This window comes from Monopterus albus, unplaced genomic scaffold, assembly GCF_001952655.1.
Source record: "Monopterus albus unplaced genomic scaffold, M_albus_1.0 scaffold135.1, whole genome shotgun sequence".
NCBI lineage: Eukaryota > Metazoa > Chordata > Actinopteri > Synbranchiformes > Synbranchidae > Monopterus > Monopterus albus.
Window position 1 is genome coordinate 396,308 of NW_018128015.1, and position 15,084 is coordinate 411,391.

At 40.9% G+C, this 15,084-nt stretch overlaps 1 protein-coding gene across 1 annotated transcript in view; it reads left to right on the forward strand.

The window, feature by feature from the left end:
* tnpo1 (transportin 1) overlaps window positions 1-14,509 on the forward strand; it is an 18,510-nt gene extending 4,001 nt beyond the window's left edge. Inside the window, exons 6-25 of the mRNA XM_020613596.1 lie at window positions 2,846-2,955; window positions 3,445-3,526; window positions 4,344-4,466; window positions 5,131-5,249; window positions 5,497-5,557; window positions 5,831-5,999; window positions 6,190-6,342; window positions 6,442-6,667; window positions 7,340-7,511; window positions 7,776-7,862; window positions 7,956-8,063; window positions 8,630-8,788; window positions 8,886-8,973; window positions 9,060-9,158; window positions 9,271-9,366; window positions 11,189-11,264; window positions 12,139-12,238; window positions 12,328-12,402; window positions 12,673-12,812; window positions 12,931-14,509. Coding sequence (XP_020469252.1) covers window positions 2,846-2,955; window positions 3,445-3,526; window positions 4,344-4,466; window positions 5,131-5,249; window positions 5,497-5,557; window positions 5,831-5,999; window positions 6,190-6,342; window positions 6,442-6,667; window positions 7,340-7,511; window positions 7,776-7,862; window positions 7,956-8,063; window positions 8,630-8,788; window positions 8,886-8,973; window positions 9,060-9,158; window positions 9,271-9,366; window positions 11,189-11,264; window positions 12,139-12,238; window positions 12,328-12,402; window positions 12,673-12,780 — 2,211 coding nt within the window. The 3' untranslated portion in view covers window positions 12,781-12,812; window positions 12,931-14,509. The remainder of the gene's footprint in view (window positions 1-2,845; window positions 2,956-3,444; window positions 3,527-4,343; window positions 4,467-5,130; window positions 5,250-5,496; window positions 5,558-5,830; window positions 6,000-6,189; window positions 6,343-6,441; window positions 6,668-7,339; window positions 7,512-7,775; window positions 7,863-7,955; window positions 8,064-8,629; window positions 8,789-8,885; window positions 8,974-9,059; window positions 9,159-9,270; window positions 9,367-11,188; window positions 11,265-12,138; window positions 12,239-12,327; window positions 12,403-12,672; window positions 12,813-12,930) is intronic.
* The last annotated feature ends 575 nt before the right edge of the window (window positions 14,510-15,084 follow it).

A 15,084-nucleotide genomic window follows, 5' to 3' on the forward strand; every position in this document is an offset into this window, starting at 1 on the left:
AACAGAGCAGCATATCAAACTGTCATGGTAAAGTCAGCTGTGTTGAAGGCCATTTGAAACATATCCTAGCATATTACTTGTCACTTCTTTCTGTCAGCTGTCTTATCTGAAATTTAAGGAAGAGATGTGACAGAAAAAATGTCTGTCCTTGTGGCACCACAGTCTTTCATAAAGCTAATTCAGAAGCTGAGATTTATGGCAGAGGATCCTGAAATGTATTTGTGGCTTAAGAGTGAACAGCGAGCAAATGTAGCAGCTCCTCATAAGACTTGCTGTGTTTTTGAAAAGCAGCTTGGAGGCTGGAAAGCTTCGTGTCTGTTGTTGGTGCTGGATGAAAGAAGTGCCTTCTGATGATTTAAAAGATTGTAATATTTTTAGCTCTTCATTATAAAGTTTATAATGGGTGTGCGTGTTTTTGCTCAGTGACATTGAGAAAGGACTTTAGAAGTTATTTACAGTTCCATCCATCCATCCATCCTGTTTCTGACAAGTGTTTTAAGACTTTTACAGCCTGGCAGAGCCACCAGTGTGTCCTGTTGAAATGGGTGTGGTGAATTGTCCCAGTAAAGTTAATGACAATAATGATACTTAACTGGATTGAAAGCAATTACAAGAGATGACACCAAGATTTAAAAGGACAATAAATAAAATAAACCTGCTGGGTTTCATGGGGTTGTCGTTGCTTAGAGTTCTGTCTCCTCCTGGTGTGAAACTGAATTTTGTGTCCACTGAACTTTAAAAACAATTTAGTTTCACTTTTGTGGATATGTAGCAGTAAAACTGGGCAGGTGCTATTTTCTGTAGATTTGTGAAGTAATTAGTCACAGTTTGTTACTTAAATCTAATAAAATTCTGAAACACAGCAGCCCTTGTAAATGTACCAGAGACTGCTGAAGGTGTTGTCTGTTACCACAGATAATGGAAGTTACTGTGTTATGAATTTCTAGTCCCCCACTAAGAGTAGCCATAATGTCTGCTGAGGCTGGGTAGAAACACACTAGGTATAATGGTGGTGTGTCACTGTTGACTTGGAGTAATGCATTATCCTAATCTGTATCCCACATTTCAGTTTTTTTTTAATGTGTATAACTCTTTTAAATGGTTTAATATATTGTACAAATGCTACACAAGTTAATATGGAAAAGCACAACAGATTACTGCCTAGGTATCTTCAGGCGCTGCAGCTCCCATCCCCACCCCCACCCTGTGCTGCCACACTTTACCCCTTCATGCAGGCTCTATAAAAAGACTCAAGCAGGTGTCTTACCAAGTGCACTGTTGGCGCATGGCTTTATATAGGTTTTGCCTGAGAGCAGTTTTGCTGTTTTGATTAATGGTGGTTGAAAAATGGCTACGATGGTGTTGTGATGTTGCTCCAAAGGGTCAGTGATTGTGTATGCGTACGCTTTTGTCAGCTCTGTGCTTATTTGCACATGATTTGAATTTCTGGAGCTGAAGAAGCTGTGTGGTTGACTTGAGTCTGCGTAACTTACATTCTCGAGGTTAATGACCTTCCACAGCAGGACCTGAAGGGAGGATTACAGACCCCTCAGCATCATTGGAATGTCTGAAGGCCGCTCGTGTTTCTCTGGCCTTCTCTGTTGACACATGGGTACACAAACGAGTTCAGAGTGATGTCTTCTTTTGTCCAACCCACAGTAGAAAATATACATCTGCACAAATAGCAGCAAATCTTCACATTTCAGAAGAATCGAGTAGTTCTGTGACTTTTGCTTGAGTCAGAATAGCTGCTGATTAAATTTGTCAGTCGACTGATAAATTCAGCTCGCCTTTCACATTTACAAAATAACCGTATTCGGCTGCCATTATTTGTGTTCATGAGCATTTCAAATCTTGTGTGATTCATCTACATCAGGTCTGCATGTCGTACTTCAACACCACCAGCACGTTTCATATACTTCAGTTTTTTTTTCCCATTTTAATGCATCATTAATATTAATTTTTATATAATCCAGAAATAAAATCACCGGTTTTATTCCTAAAAGTGCCCCTGCAGGGTGCCGTCGAGTAATCTGTATATTAAAGATGTTATTCACCCTACTGTAACTGTACTTTGGCTCCTCATCTCTGTGACCTTGATTTGATTTGATTTATTCTTGACCTTGATTCGGTCTCCTTTCCATCCTCATCTTATTTCCCCTCAGCTCCTCCACACTTTTCGAGACCGTGGCGAATCTCTCGTCTGAAAGGAATGCTGACATGGGAACAGTTTCCATGGAAACACATTTCAGGCAGCATCCATGTCAGTGCTGTGCTGTTTCTTGTATCTGCCTTTTTTTTTTTTCTTTTTTTTTTGTGAGACATTGAAGTCTGCAGCATATCGTGAGCATGCATACTAACCATTTGTCAAGCAGCCTTCATTAAGACGTGTGTGTGTGTGTGTGTGTGTGTGTGTGTGTGTGTGTTCTGAGAGAAGTATGACATCTTGCCAACTGTTTGAAGGTTACTAGAGCAGAAGTAGATGAATCCTATTGAAGGTCATGGATGAGAAGGATCAACATATTTTAAGCAGTGTGCAGAACAGATCCTCTGTGTGACCAATGCATTTCTTATGTACATGCTTCTGATACTATATTACATTTGTTTACTACAGAGCAAATAAAATATGAACACAGCAGGGTGTCAACACAAAACCAAAAACAGCAACCTAAATCCATTCCAGCTCGGCCTTTGGGTATTTCATGTGAGAAAAATTCCTTTCAGTCAGTATTATTATTATTAGCTGCAGTAGCTCGCGGTCTAACTGCCTGTTAGTTCTGAAATCCTATCTTAGTATTTGTTGACACCCCCCCCCCCCCCCCCCCCGGGGCCTTTGGCGCAGAAGATCTGCGAGGACTCTGCTGAGATCCTGGACAGTGACATGCTGGACCGACCTCTGAACATCATGATCCCCAAGTTCTTGCAGTTTTTCAAGCACAGCAGTCCTAAGATCAGGTATCAAGTTTCTTCCTGTAACTCCCTTTACTAGTGGAGCCTATTGGATTTATCACTGTGCATTAGAGCTTATTTCATTTTGGTGAATATATCTGTTGCTACGTCACTGTTTTGCATGATTGTCATTTAGTTGTGCAGAATAAAACTAGGATTTAATGAAATTTTTAGTTCCCATCTTCACTTCTCTATTTCTAACATATTTTAACTCAGTCATGTACTAGTGAACATGTTTTGTGCAGCAAGTACACCTGTGTGCACAAGTAAATAAAGTTATATCTATCTACAAGGTATGCTAGAGGCCTACATCATCTTACAATTTGAGTTTTGTTGTAATGCAACAGGCCTGCTAACTGAACAAAAGAGTTCTTCATATTTGGGGACTAAATTAGTGCAGATGGAGCAAAGAAGAAGACAGAGGCTGCATTCATGGTGTGCAACATGTGAGGAAAACATTGGTATGACTCTGAAGTGGTGGCTGCTGTGTTCCAGGTCTCATGCCATTGCCTGTGTCAATCAGTTCATCATCAGCAGGACTCAGGCTCTTATGCTGCACATCGACCCTTTCATTGAGGCAAGTCTGACAGTGATGCAGTCTCATACACATACTATAGACTGTGGTTTGTATCTCAGCTTGTCACATTATACAGCCACTCGGTGTCTGGTCTAAGCCTCACACAGATTCTAGCTGGCAGATTGTGTAGCTACTTGTCAAACGCCTTTTAAAATCTTGTTGTAGTCAAATGCTCTTGTGAAAAGATTCAAGGGGTGATTTGGTGCCACTGTATATTTTATGTAGTCGTTGGTTTTGCTCTGACATTGTGATTTAGCTTTGCAGTGTTTATTTTAGTTTTATTTAGGGCTCAGAAGAGCTAAAAGCTAACAGAACACTAGCCTGATAGTTTGCCTGCAATAAGATTTCTCTCCCAGTACTTCAACATATTTATTAAACAAATCAGAGGATAAAACATAAAATGGTAAAATGTTTTTTAAAGGGGGGTTATTATTGAATTATCTGTAATAGCATGAACCTATGTAAAAATATCAAATCAAAAAGGGTTAACAAAAGTATTTGAAGCTCAAGTGCAAAAAAAGGTTAAAGTAAAATGTCATAAATAATGAAACAGCATTAAGCAGAAAATCTGCTGGAAACAAAATACTACAGTATGTTCTTTCAAAGTCCACTTACTAAAATTTAAGGTTGGCACAGGTAGAATGTGATATTTACTATACTGACTTGGTCCCACACTATTCATATTTGTTCTGAAACACATCTAGTATTTAACATGCTGTACAAATATTATAATTACTGTTTGTTGTAGCAGCAGCAGCTGATGTTTCATATTGTGCACAGAAGACATTTGACGCTCATGTCTTTCCATCCTGTGTAGAATCTGTTTGCGCTGGCAACAGACGAGGAGCCAGAAGTGAGAAAGAATGTGTGCAGAGCTCTCGTCATGCTGCTGGAAGTTCGCCTGGACCGTCTCCTGCCACACATGCATAACATCATAGAGGTGATTGAGTTTTGGGAGCTAAAGGCCGTGAGAGTGGGAAAATGAGCTTTGGTTAAATCCTGCTGTAATACAAGGACAAATCCGTTTGTTCCTGTATTTATTAAGTTGTTTTTCTTATTGTAAATGATTCCCATAACAGACGAAATCCACCAGTGACTTGATCCGACTAACAAGTGATGTCTGGGTAGAAGATGCCCGATGGCTTCTTCCTCTGTGCCATAGACGCCTTACTAATGTTATTTAAAAACTATTACAAGCTACACACTTGTACTGAGTGGCGTGCCTTCATTATGATGATCATGGTCACAATAGTTTAATCTGAGTCGGTCCCATTCACAGTATCCAGGTACTAAAAATAGATTTGCTTCAAAAGATTATATATGTTTCTGTTTGAGTAAAGTTTGCTAAACACTACTCAGCTTCCACCTTTTAGGAAATTGTTTGGAACGCTACCACCAGTTTAGGGACTTTCAGAAGTATTGAGAGACTAACACGGGGCTGGTTCTGGTTTTTTCATGGGATTTGTTAACAAAAATCCAGAATATCACCAGCTTCATTCTTACTGATACGCTCCTGATGACATCCTGTGGACAGATGTTGCACTATTTTTTTTTTTTTTATATGAACAAGTATGAAATATTACATCTCTGAATTTTTTTCCCAGTACATGCTGCAGAGGACTCAGGACCACGATGAAAATGTCGCCTTGGAGGCCTGTGAGTTCTGGCTTACCCTGGCGGAGCAGTCGGTGTGTAAGGAAGTGCTCTGTGGACACCTCTCCCAGTAAGAATTCATACACTCATGTGCACACAATACACAGACTGACACTGCAGTGCCAATAATAAAAGCTGTTGATTTATAGCAACCTTGGTGGTTAAGTCATAGAACAGCTTGCTCACCTCAGGATGGCTGATGAAGAACCCCCCCCCCTTGAGCTCAGCTTTAACATGAGATATTGAGTGATTGCTTATGGACCTTAATCTAATTGTGCCCTTAGTTCTCATAATGTCTCCTTTGGGTTCATCTCCAGACTCACGCCGGTGCTTGTCAATGGGATGAAGTACTCCGAGATTGACATAATCTTGCTCAAGGTCAGTTTATGTAGTGTAATGTTTGTCAATGTAGGTAAGACGATGAGTTGCCCCTGAGCTCGGGTTGACATGCAGTTCAGTGAAGGGGTTCGTGTGACTGTGTGGTGTAGAAATACATGCGCGTTTTATACTTTTACCACAGAATTCAGAATTCAGACATGACATAATCACAGACATGACAGCCACAGTTTCAAATTAATTAATCCATGCACATATCAAATGTTGTAATTACAGCGTACATGACTTTCTTTCATCCTGTACATTGGTCACCAGGGTGACATTGAGGAAGACGAGGCCATCCCCGACAATGAACAAGACATCAGACCACGCTTCCACCGTTCACGGACAGTCGCCCAGCAGCATGAGGGTGATGGGATTGAGGAAGAGGAAGATGAGGATGATGAACTAGATGATGATGATACTATCTCAGATTGGAACCTGCGTGAGTTCAGCGCCTGTGTACATGGAACTGTCCACACTTCTCCTTATTGATGTACCTTCTTTTGGCTCTCTTCCTTTCCTTTTAGTGAGAGTGAAGAATAATTGTTTGATTTTTTTGTTTTTTACTTCTGTATGTATGTTTGTCTGCGCTCTTCTGTTTGTATGTCTCTCTACCTTTCTCCCAACATTAGGTAAGTGCTCAGCAGCAGCGTTGGACGTGTTGGCCAATGTCTTCCGGAATGATCTGTTGCTGCACATTTTACCCCTGCTCAAAGAACTGCTCTTCCATCCTGAATGGGTAGTTAAGGAGTCTGGCATCCTTGTGCTGGGGGCTATAGCTGAAGGTAAGAAAGGAGGAAAAAGTGGGAACAAAACAGGGAGAGTAAGGTCCACATCGAGGAAAGGCCTGCATGGAATGACACTCTTGTTGTCCTTGTTTCCAGGCTGTATGCAGGGCATGATCCCATACCTGCCTGAGCTCATCCCTCATCTCATCCATTGTTTGTCTGATAAGAAGGCCCTGGTGCGTTCAATCACATGCTGGACACTGAGCCGCTACGCCCACTGGGTTGTCAGCCAGCCACCAGATATTTACCTGAAGCCTCTAATGACGGAGCTGCTCAAACGTATTCTAGACAGCAACAAGCGTGTTCAGGAGGCTGCTTGCAGGTGAGCAACAAGTTCTGATAAAGTCCTGTAATTTTACAGTACATGATGTTTTTCAGGTGTTGAGGTGCATCCAGAGTTCTTAATGTAATTGAGACAAGGCCATTCCTGACATTTTGCTTGGTGTGTGCTGGTGCACAAAAGTCACATTTTGGTTTATTTTTGGACCAGAATTGGGGGGGGAATACCAGTCATTAAAGTGCATGTCATTTCTTGAAATATAAATACAATATATGGAAATAGAACACAATTATACCACAACTGCAAACGAGTACTAATAAGTGCTTCAGTAACAAGTGAAGGGCTGTTGAAATGAGGAAGGAAGTGTTTGTACTACACCCCCCCTTTTTTTTTTTTTTACAGCAGTGATGTTCATTTTCATGTGGTGCCGTTTCAAGCGAGTTAAAATGTCTGACATGTTGCCTAAAACATACCCGATCACCACTGAAGGAGCATATTAAGTGGCAGGCCGGAGCGCATGGCCATGACATTTGTTAGTCGGAGGCTTGGCTAAACTAAGTGTGCTGTGTTTACTTATTGTGCTCTGGTCCACTGCTTAATGTCTGTGGGGGGGTAAAAAAAAGGTCTGCGTGCAAAACAAGCCTACTGTTAACTGCTACTAAAGACTGTATTCAGTACACATCTGCACCGTCTTCTTCCCTTTCTCCCGACCAGTGCCTTTGCCACTTTGGAGGAGGAGGCTTGTACAGAGCTGGTGCCCTACCTGGCATTTATCCTGGACACTCTGGTGTTTGCTTTCAGCAAGTACCAACACAAAAATCTGCTCATTCTTTATGACGCCATAGGTACGCTGGCAGACTCGGTGGGACACCATCTCAATAAGCCGGTATGCAGAACCGAAATCTGGACTCATTTTCACTTCCCATTTCTGTGTGAATGTCAAGTTGGCACATGCTGTTTAGTTATTCTTCCTCATTGTACTTTTGTGGTTTTAAGTGTACTTTCATGTGTCATAGTCAAAGGCATCATACCTACAAGTTAGAAGGTAACTAATTCCTCATGCATTCTAATTTTAGTTGTAAACCTTGTATGGGTGAATGTCTGAAGTTACATCCAGTCACTAGTTGTCTGTGTGCGTCTTCTTTTTCAGGAGTACATCCAAATGTTGATGCCTCCACTGATCCAGAAATGGAACCAGCTAAAAGATGAAGACAAAGATCTTTTCCCTTTATTAGAAGTGAGTTACTGCCTGTGACAGTTGCTAGTTTATGCTGTATGATGAAAACACTGGAAAGACAGATCATGGACTCCCGTCTCCTCCTCCTCTCAGTGTTTGTCATCAGTAGCCACCGCCCTGCAGAGTGGCTTCCTGCCCTACTGTGAACCTGTGTACCAACGCTGTGTCAACCTGGTCCAGAAGACTCTCGCTCAGGCCATGGTGAGTGTGTACAAACCTCATATGAAGACACACTCTTACTGTACACTTTATTCATATCTATAATTACATAAAACGGAACATTTGAACCTCTAACTTCTGGTTAAACTTGAAACAACAACATTGATTAGATCAGCTTTAACTACATGTTATGTGAAAGGAATCATTTGTAGTGACAAAACCACAGAAGGCACTTAAACTACAATCATCAGGTGGACACAAAAAGACTACAGATGAGTATTAATGATGCTCTCTGTCTGCTGGATGCATGACTAGGTCACTGTTTGGCATGTCAACTTCATAAGGTAATAATAGGTCAGTGCTGTATTTGCTTGTTGCTTTGTCCTAAAGTGTTGAAAAATCAATTGATGCAGGTTTAATGCACAGGTAAACTGTTTAAACACCAAAACTATAGGTGGAAAAGGTAGTGTCAGGATAGAGAACTGATTCTGTAACTCGAGAACTTGACTTCATGACTTATAAAAGAAGATAATGTGATTATTCAGCAGTCAGTCATGTTAATTTAATTGAACTCTTACCCTCCTCTCTACCTCCCCTCACTCTTCTAGCTTCACCAATCACAGCCAGACCAGTACGAGGCCCCAGACAAAGATTTCATGATTGTGGCTTTGGATCTTCTTAGTGGACTAGCCGAGGGTTTGGGAGGCACTATTGAGCAACTGGTTGCTCGTAGCAACATCCTCACCCTCATGTACCAGTGCATGCAGGTGAAGAGCTGTCCTAGTGAATTACATGTCAGTTATCTGATAAACAGATGAAGCCACTTGTGTTGTTCATCTTTTGTTATTCTGTCCAACCGTTCAGGACAAAATGCCAGAGGTGCGACAGAGTTCTTTTGCTCTGCTGGGCGATCTGACAAAAGCTTGTTTCCAGCACGTCAAACCGTGCATCGGTATGTCCCGTGCAGCTGATCCTCAGTCAATGTTTGGCAATAAGTTGTTAATCACTTACTAAGCTGATTCACTTTCCTTCTTCCAGCTGATTTTATGCCCATACTGGGTACTAATTTAAACCCAGAGCTAATATCAGTATGCAACAATGCAACGTGGGCAATTGGAGAGATATCTATACAAATGGGTGAGTGCCTCACTTTTAACACTTCTTTCACAAGACAGTATGCCACAGTTTGCACCAGTTAAAACACAGTCACCACAGTGAACATCACCTCTTATTCTTTCTACACCCATAGGTCCTGAAATGCGGCCGTATATTGCCATGGTGCTGCACCAGCTGGTGGAGATCATTAACAGGCCCAATACCCCAAAGACGCTGCTGGAGAACACAGGTACCACTCGGTGGCAGTGCTTAGGCCAGCCAGGCTGCCACACACACAGGGAGGTGCTCACACACGCAGGTCCAGCCAGCCAGGATTCACCACACTCACTAGGGTGCCTGTCCTGCCCTTTAATCTCTGTCCAGAAACCCTTTCCCAAGCTGTGAGCCTTACAGGTTTCGCTGGTTTCACCAAAGTATGCAGAATAGTTCATTTACTGATTTGTAGCCTGGCAGCGTGGCCTGTAAATGGAGACAAATTAAATGAAAGCCTTGGTGTGAAATTCTTGACATTCATGAATCGAGCGAAGCGTGTGAGAGCCCAGTCTTGGAATATACTAATGTGGACTGACTGTGCACCATCAGGTGAGGTACTGTAGCATACTGTAACAGGACTAAATGCAAAACACAGGCAGTGTGTTTAGAGTTTACAGCCTCACATAGTGAACTGTTAGTACAAGACTTGGTACATATGTACTGAACAAACAGTAACTATAATGACTGACTGAGAGAACACCTTAAATGACTAAATGTAGGGCACCCAGCCTAGAGCACTCTTGGAAAAACAAAAGGGTTACACTCTACTCTTGTTTTTACCACTTGAATTGGAAATTGGGATTTGATGAGTCCAAGTCACTCATCTCATCAAAACGATGCAGGCAAGGGTGAAGTGTAACAGATGAACAGAAAAACTATAGACTCTGTAGATGTGTTCCTGTTTGTTTGCTGTCAGTTTATTTGTTGCTTTTATTTACTGTTCTTTAAATGTGGATGCATATCTGCCAATAGATGTTAAATGTTGTTAAGAATGGCCAATGTTTGATGCAGGATACATGATAATCATAACAACCGCCGGTCTAGTTTGGTAAGAATCTTCAAATTGTTGCATCTGACCACTCACTGAATTATGTCACTGTTGTGTCTTTAATATATACATTGAAGACACAACAGTGAACCAAGGGAATGACCAAATTCAGATGTTTTGGCCTTGTGTATATCTAATTAAGAGAGATCCATCAGAACCAGTTTATCAGTCATGTAATACCACAGTAAAACGTGGGCGTGGCAGTAAATCCTCAGAGTGAACGGTGGCACGCCGATCAGCTGATCCTGCACTGAACTTTACTCTAATGAGCATACCATCTGCTTTCTGCATGTGTCATTGGACTGTTCATAAATGCCTGTTTGTTAATGAGAATGTTGCATAGTTTTGTGTCTCTTAAACTTAGGTCCTCCCTCCTCTCTGCCTCATAAGAACCTGCTGTGCTGGATACTAGTCTCCCTCCATGTAGTTGGCTTGGAGTAATCTGTCATTTCTTTTCAAAAGAACAAAAAAAAAAAATTTCTGTTTTGTATGGAAAATTAACATTGTGAGTTTAAGGGAGAAATCTCTGAAAACCCAAGTGAACTGCTCTTGTTTAAGCCAGTCACATACACATGCTACACCTTAGCTAGCCTGTGTCTTAAGACCTACATTTAAAATCAAGCTGAAGACTTTCAGTCTAGATCTGCAAAGCTCTTGGATCCATATGATTTCTGAAAGCAGATGCCATTGTTTGCCTTTTTTCTATGAATGTCCTGTCAGAGTTGTCAATGTGTTCTCCCTTAAACGTGTTCTATGTTTTTTTTAGAGTGTCATATTTTACATTCCTCCCCACGACCGACGGGGCAGTAATAATGAACACTAGTGAAATCTTCTGTTTATTATCATACATAGATTCTGTTGATTTATGTCTCTGAGTTGTTTGTTTTTTCTTTATTTTTCTCCTCCCCTCCTCATTGCTCATGTCTTGGTTGGCGTTTGGTGGTGTGTAACCGTGATTGCGTTACCTTAGCAATAACAATTGGTCGTCTTGGTTACGTTTGTCCTCAAGAGGTGGCACCCATGCTACAGCAGTTTATAAGACCCTGGTGTGTATTATTCAATCTTTTATTTAATTCATCTTCTCTCTGCTTTCTTCTCGTCTGTCTCCTGTTGCTGCTCCTTCTCCCTTGTTGCTCTCCTCTGCTCACTTTCCTTCTCAAAAGAAGTCTTTTCAGTTGTCTTTTTGTCTTCTTATCAGTTTGTAATCATTGCCAGCCACGTGACTAACCCTGTCCTCTTTTAGGTCCTATTTGTGATTTGTTTTTCTTCCTCCTCAGTAGCACCTTCATGTATTATACATTAATTTGTTTAATTTCTAGTTTTTTGTCATTGTTACCTGTTGCTAACAGCCTAAAAGATGCATGGGATCAGATTTGTCACATGCCTGCTGGTTCAACAACAGAGAAAGGATACAGACTTTGCTGTAAAAGAGCATTTCTTAAATCCCTTTCTCATTCAGTAGTCACCCAGCTGCATGTGCCTGTCCCAAAAATGACCCCAAACCTTCTCTAGTCAATTTATACAAAAGTAATATTACTTTCAAGGTGCTATAAATGAGGTTTTGCTGAACACACTGCTCATAGACAAACATTTTTCGAGCTCAGAGTAGTTGTGTTAAAGTTTAAAAAAAGAAAATTGATTTGTTTTATTTTTGTTTTGTGTGCATGCTTGACTTGTTATCTCAGGTCATGGTAGATGGTTTTCTTCTCACATGGATGTGTGTGTATAGAGTATAATACCTTTTTACTGGTAAGGAAAGGAATTGATAAGAAATTGTTTATTTCTCACATATAATGTTAGTGTATTGATTCATAAATGCATATTTGCATTAGTCTGTTAGGAGATTTATGAAAGTTTCTAATATTGTTACTGAGGATTCTCTTGATATAAGATCTTAAATTTGGCCGTCCCTGTTGTCAGGTGCACCTCTCTACGAAATATAAGAGACAATGAGGAGAAAGACTCAGCATTCAGAGGAATTTGCACTATGATCAGTGTAAATCCAGGAGGGGTAGTGCAGGTGAGATCTAGCAGTAAGATGGTAGCGTGATCACTGTTGTTAAATGCTCTGGAAGTTGAATGTTGCCTCACCTCTCTTCTCCGGAACAGGATTTTATATTCTTCTGTGATGCAGTGGCCTCATGGATAAATCCAAAGGATGATCTCAGAGACATGTTCTACAAGGTAAAAGCTGAAAATTACTGTTAGACACAAATTAAATGTTACTGAGTTCAACTGACTAAATTGAGTAAAAACTCAGCATTTACAAAGCCATATTTTGGGATGCAAAGCACTTGCTGCTTCTAGGAGATTTTCCCCATGCATCTGCCCCCCAGTGGCCGAATGAAGGAATGGCAGTGTCTGCAGTTGACACTGATGATAAGCCAAGATCTATTTTGTGAAGCAGTGCTCTGTTGTAATTTGGTGTGAAGGTCACCTGGTGTTTAATTTCAGATCCTTCATGGGTTTAAGAACCAGGTGGGAGAGGACAACTGGAGGCGCTTCTCAGATCAGTTCCCCATGCCGCTGAAGGAACGGCTGACAACATTTTACGGGGTCTAACTGTTTCCACAGCAGTGCGCCTCATCACTGGGGTCAGTTTCCTCTCTGTAATCTGTTGTTGTAGAAAAATCAACTGTAAAACCTGCTGATTTTACTGTTGAATGTGAAACTGTGGCTGTGTTCTAATGAGGCCTCTCTTTCTCTACACAGGTCATTCACTGTGGGACACAACATAGGGAACCTCTTTTACCCAGGGAACACGTTACCCTTTACTTGGGGGAAGGGTCTGCCTGCGATGGGGAGGGACAGGGGTGCGGACCCCTCTCCAACCTGGTGGACGGGGTGGGAGGGAGGCGGTAGCTGCAGTGCTCAGAGCCCGGGGGGACAGGCACTGACAGAGCAACCTTATTATGGGAGGAAAATTCATAAAACCACATCTCAATCAGATTTAATGAAACTCGTCATGTTTTTTTCTCCGTTTATTACCTATACATTGAGTTTTCTGTCAGATGAACTACTGAAAAGAAATGTAAGCAAAAACAGAGAAAGGTTTGCAGAAACACTGTGAAGCATTTGCTCTTTAATTTTGGTTGGAAGAGGAGTTTGCACACATTGAAAGTGTAGCGCAGAAATCAGTCTTCAGAGCAGATGCACATTTCTAATTTTGTCAGCCAGGTACATGGCATCCTACCGATGGAATGGATTTTGTGTTCTTTAAAAAGCCGAGTTGAAAGTTCATTAAGAGATATTTTCTCTAAATACAATGATAACATAAAGCTAAGGAATAGCAGCTGATGTTAGAATGCATCATATTATAATTGTGTAATGCTGCATATCATATATATACAGTAGTTATCTGATTATTTCAGTGTTCCTATTCTTTAACAAGGCAGAGGCTGTTAATTATGTCACTGGAGAGCACAAGATTTTCTGTTAAGTACAGCTTTTCTGGGAATAGGTAGCATGCTTGTATCATTGTGAAAAGTTGGAAGCAGTGATGTGTGTTGCGTTCAGCAGCTGTCATTGCCCTGTGATGAGCTTCTTTTTTTGACCTTGTTGTAATTAGTCTAATTACGTTACTTCTGTTTCCTTTACCAGAGAATTACAGCCGTCTGCTGTAATGTAGCATGACTGCGTCTCCACACCAAATTTTAAAAATGTGTAAAAATCTTGGCTGTGATGTAACATTGGAGTGAATCTCCCAGTTTGGTCTTGTGGTGTGAATGTGAGATGGACGTCCATCAGTGAGCATATCAAAGCTTTAGATGCTTACAATCCTTTATATTGTTTAAGCCTTGTGGAAGAAAAATGAAGGAGAAGCACCACAGGTTAACATCCTGTGAGTCTGTCGGTATCTTCGTTTCTTCGACTTCGATTATGACGACACATCTATGTCTGTGATTTTTGTGACTTTGGCCGTCAGAACCACGCAAGCCATCAAATCGGCGTTGAATAATTTCTCAGTGTAATGACGTTTTGTTACTGGTTGTTTGGCTTCTTGTGCTAAAGCATGATCTTGAGGACGACTGTAATGTTTAGGGTGGTTGTGTTTCGTGGGGTACTTAGATGCTTTCATCTTTTGCATGTTGGTGGCCCCTCACACCCCAACATATAGTAGGAAGGGGATTATGGGAGGGAGGGGATCTTCAAGAATTAATAAGTAACCACTGATGTATTGCAGCACTGGGATGATTATAATTTCTCCCCAAACTTCACCCCATAGCTGGATGTATAGTTTTCAAATACTGTGAAGCTAGAACAATGTTAATGTCTGTGGTTGTGTTGCGCTGTTATACTTTATGAATTGTGTAAGTGTTTAAGTTGCATAGAGCCTGAATGTATTCCATGATGAATTGGAGGAAGAGGAGTTGTTTTTTTTTTTATGCCGAGACCGTCGTTATTCCTCTGCTGGCCAGAGTAGAAACTGCAGTATTTGAACCTTTTGCAATGTACATAACATACACTTAAAATTTTAATTGCTAGTGCTTAAAATGAATAATGTAGACAGACCCTACAGAATATGATCTCTGTGTTAGCACAGATCATTAATACAGTTTTGCAGCTAAACTGTATATTTACCTAATACAAAAAATGTCGATGCATTTGGGTTGTTAGATTGAAGTAGCTTAGTGTTTTAGATAAACTTTCACTATATGAAATATATAACTGTTCTCTTCAGTTTAACATTAATGAGGTAAACTAGTAAATACAGGATATAATACATCATGGAATACTGAGGCAAATACCTGTATGTGCCACATCATTTTGTGTTTTAAAGTGATTTTGTCTATCACATTCCAGCTGGTTGGCATGCAAAAAATGGAGTAATCACAGCTCGATGGGGTGTGTGTGTGTGTGTGTGTG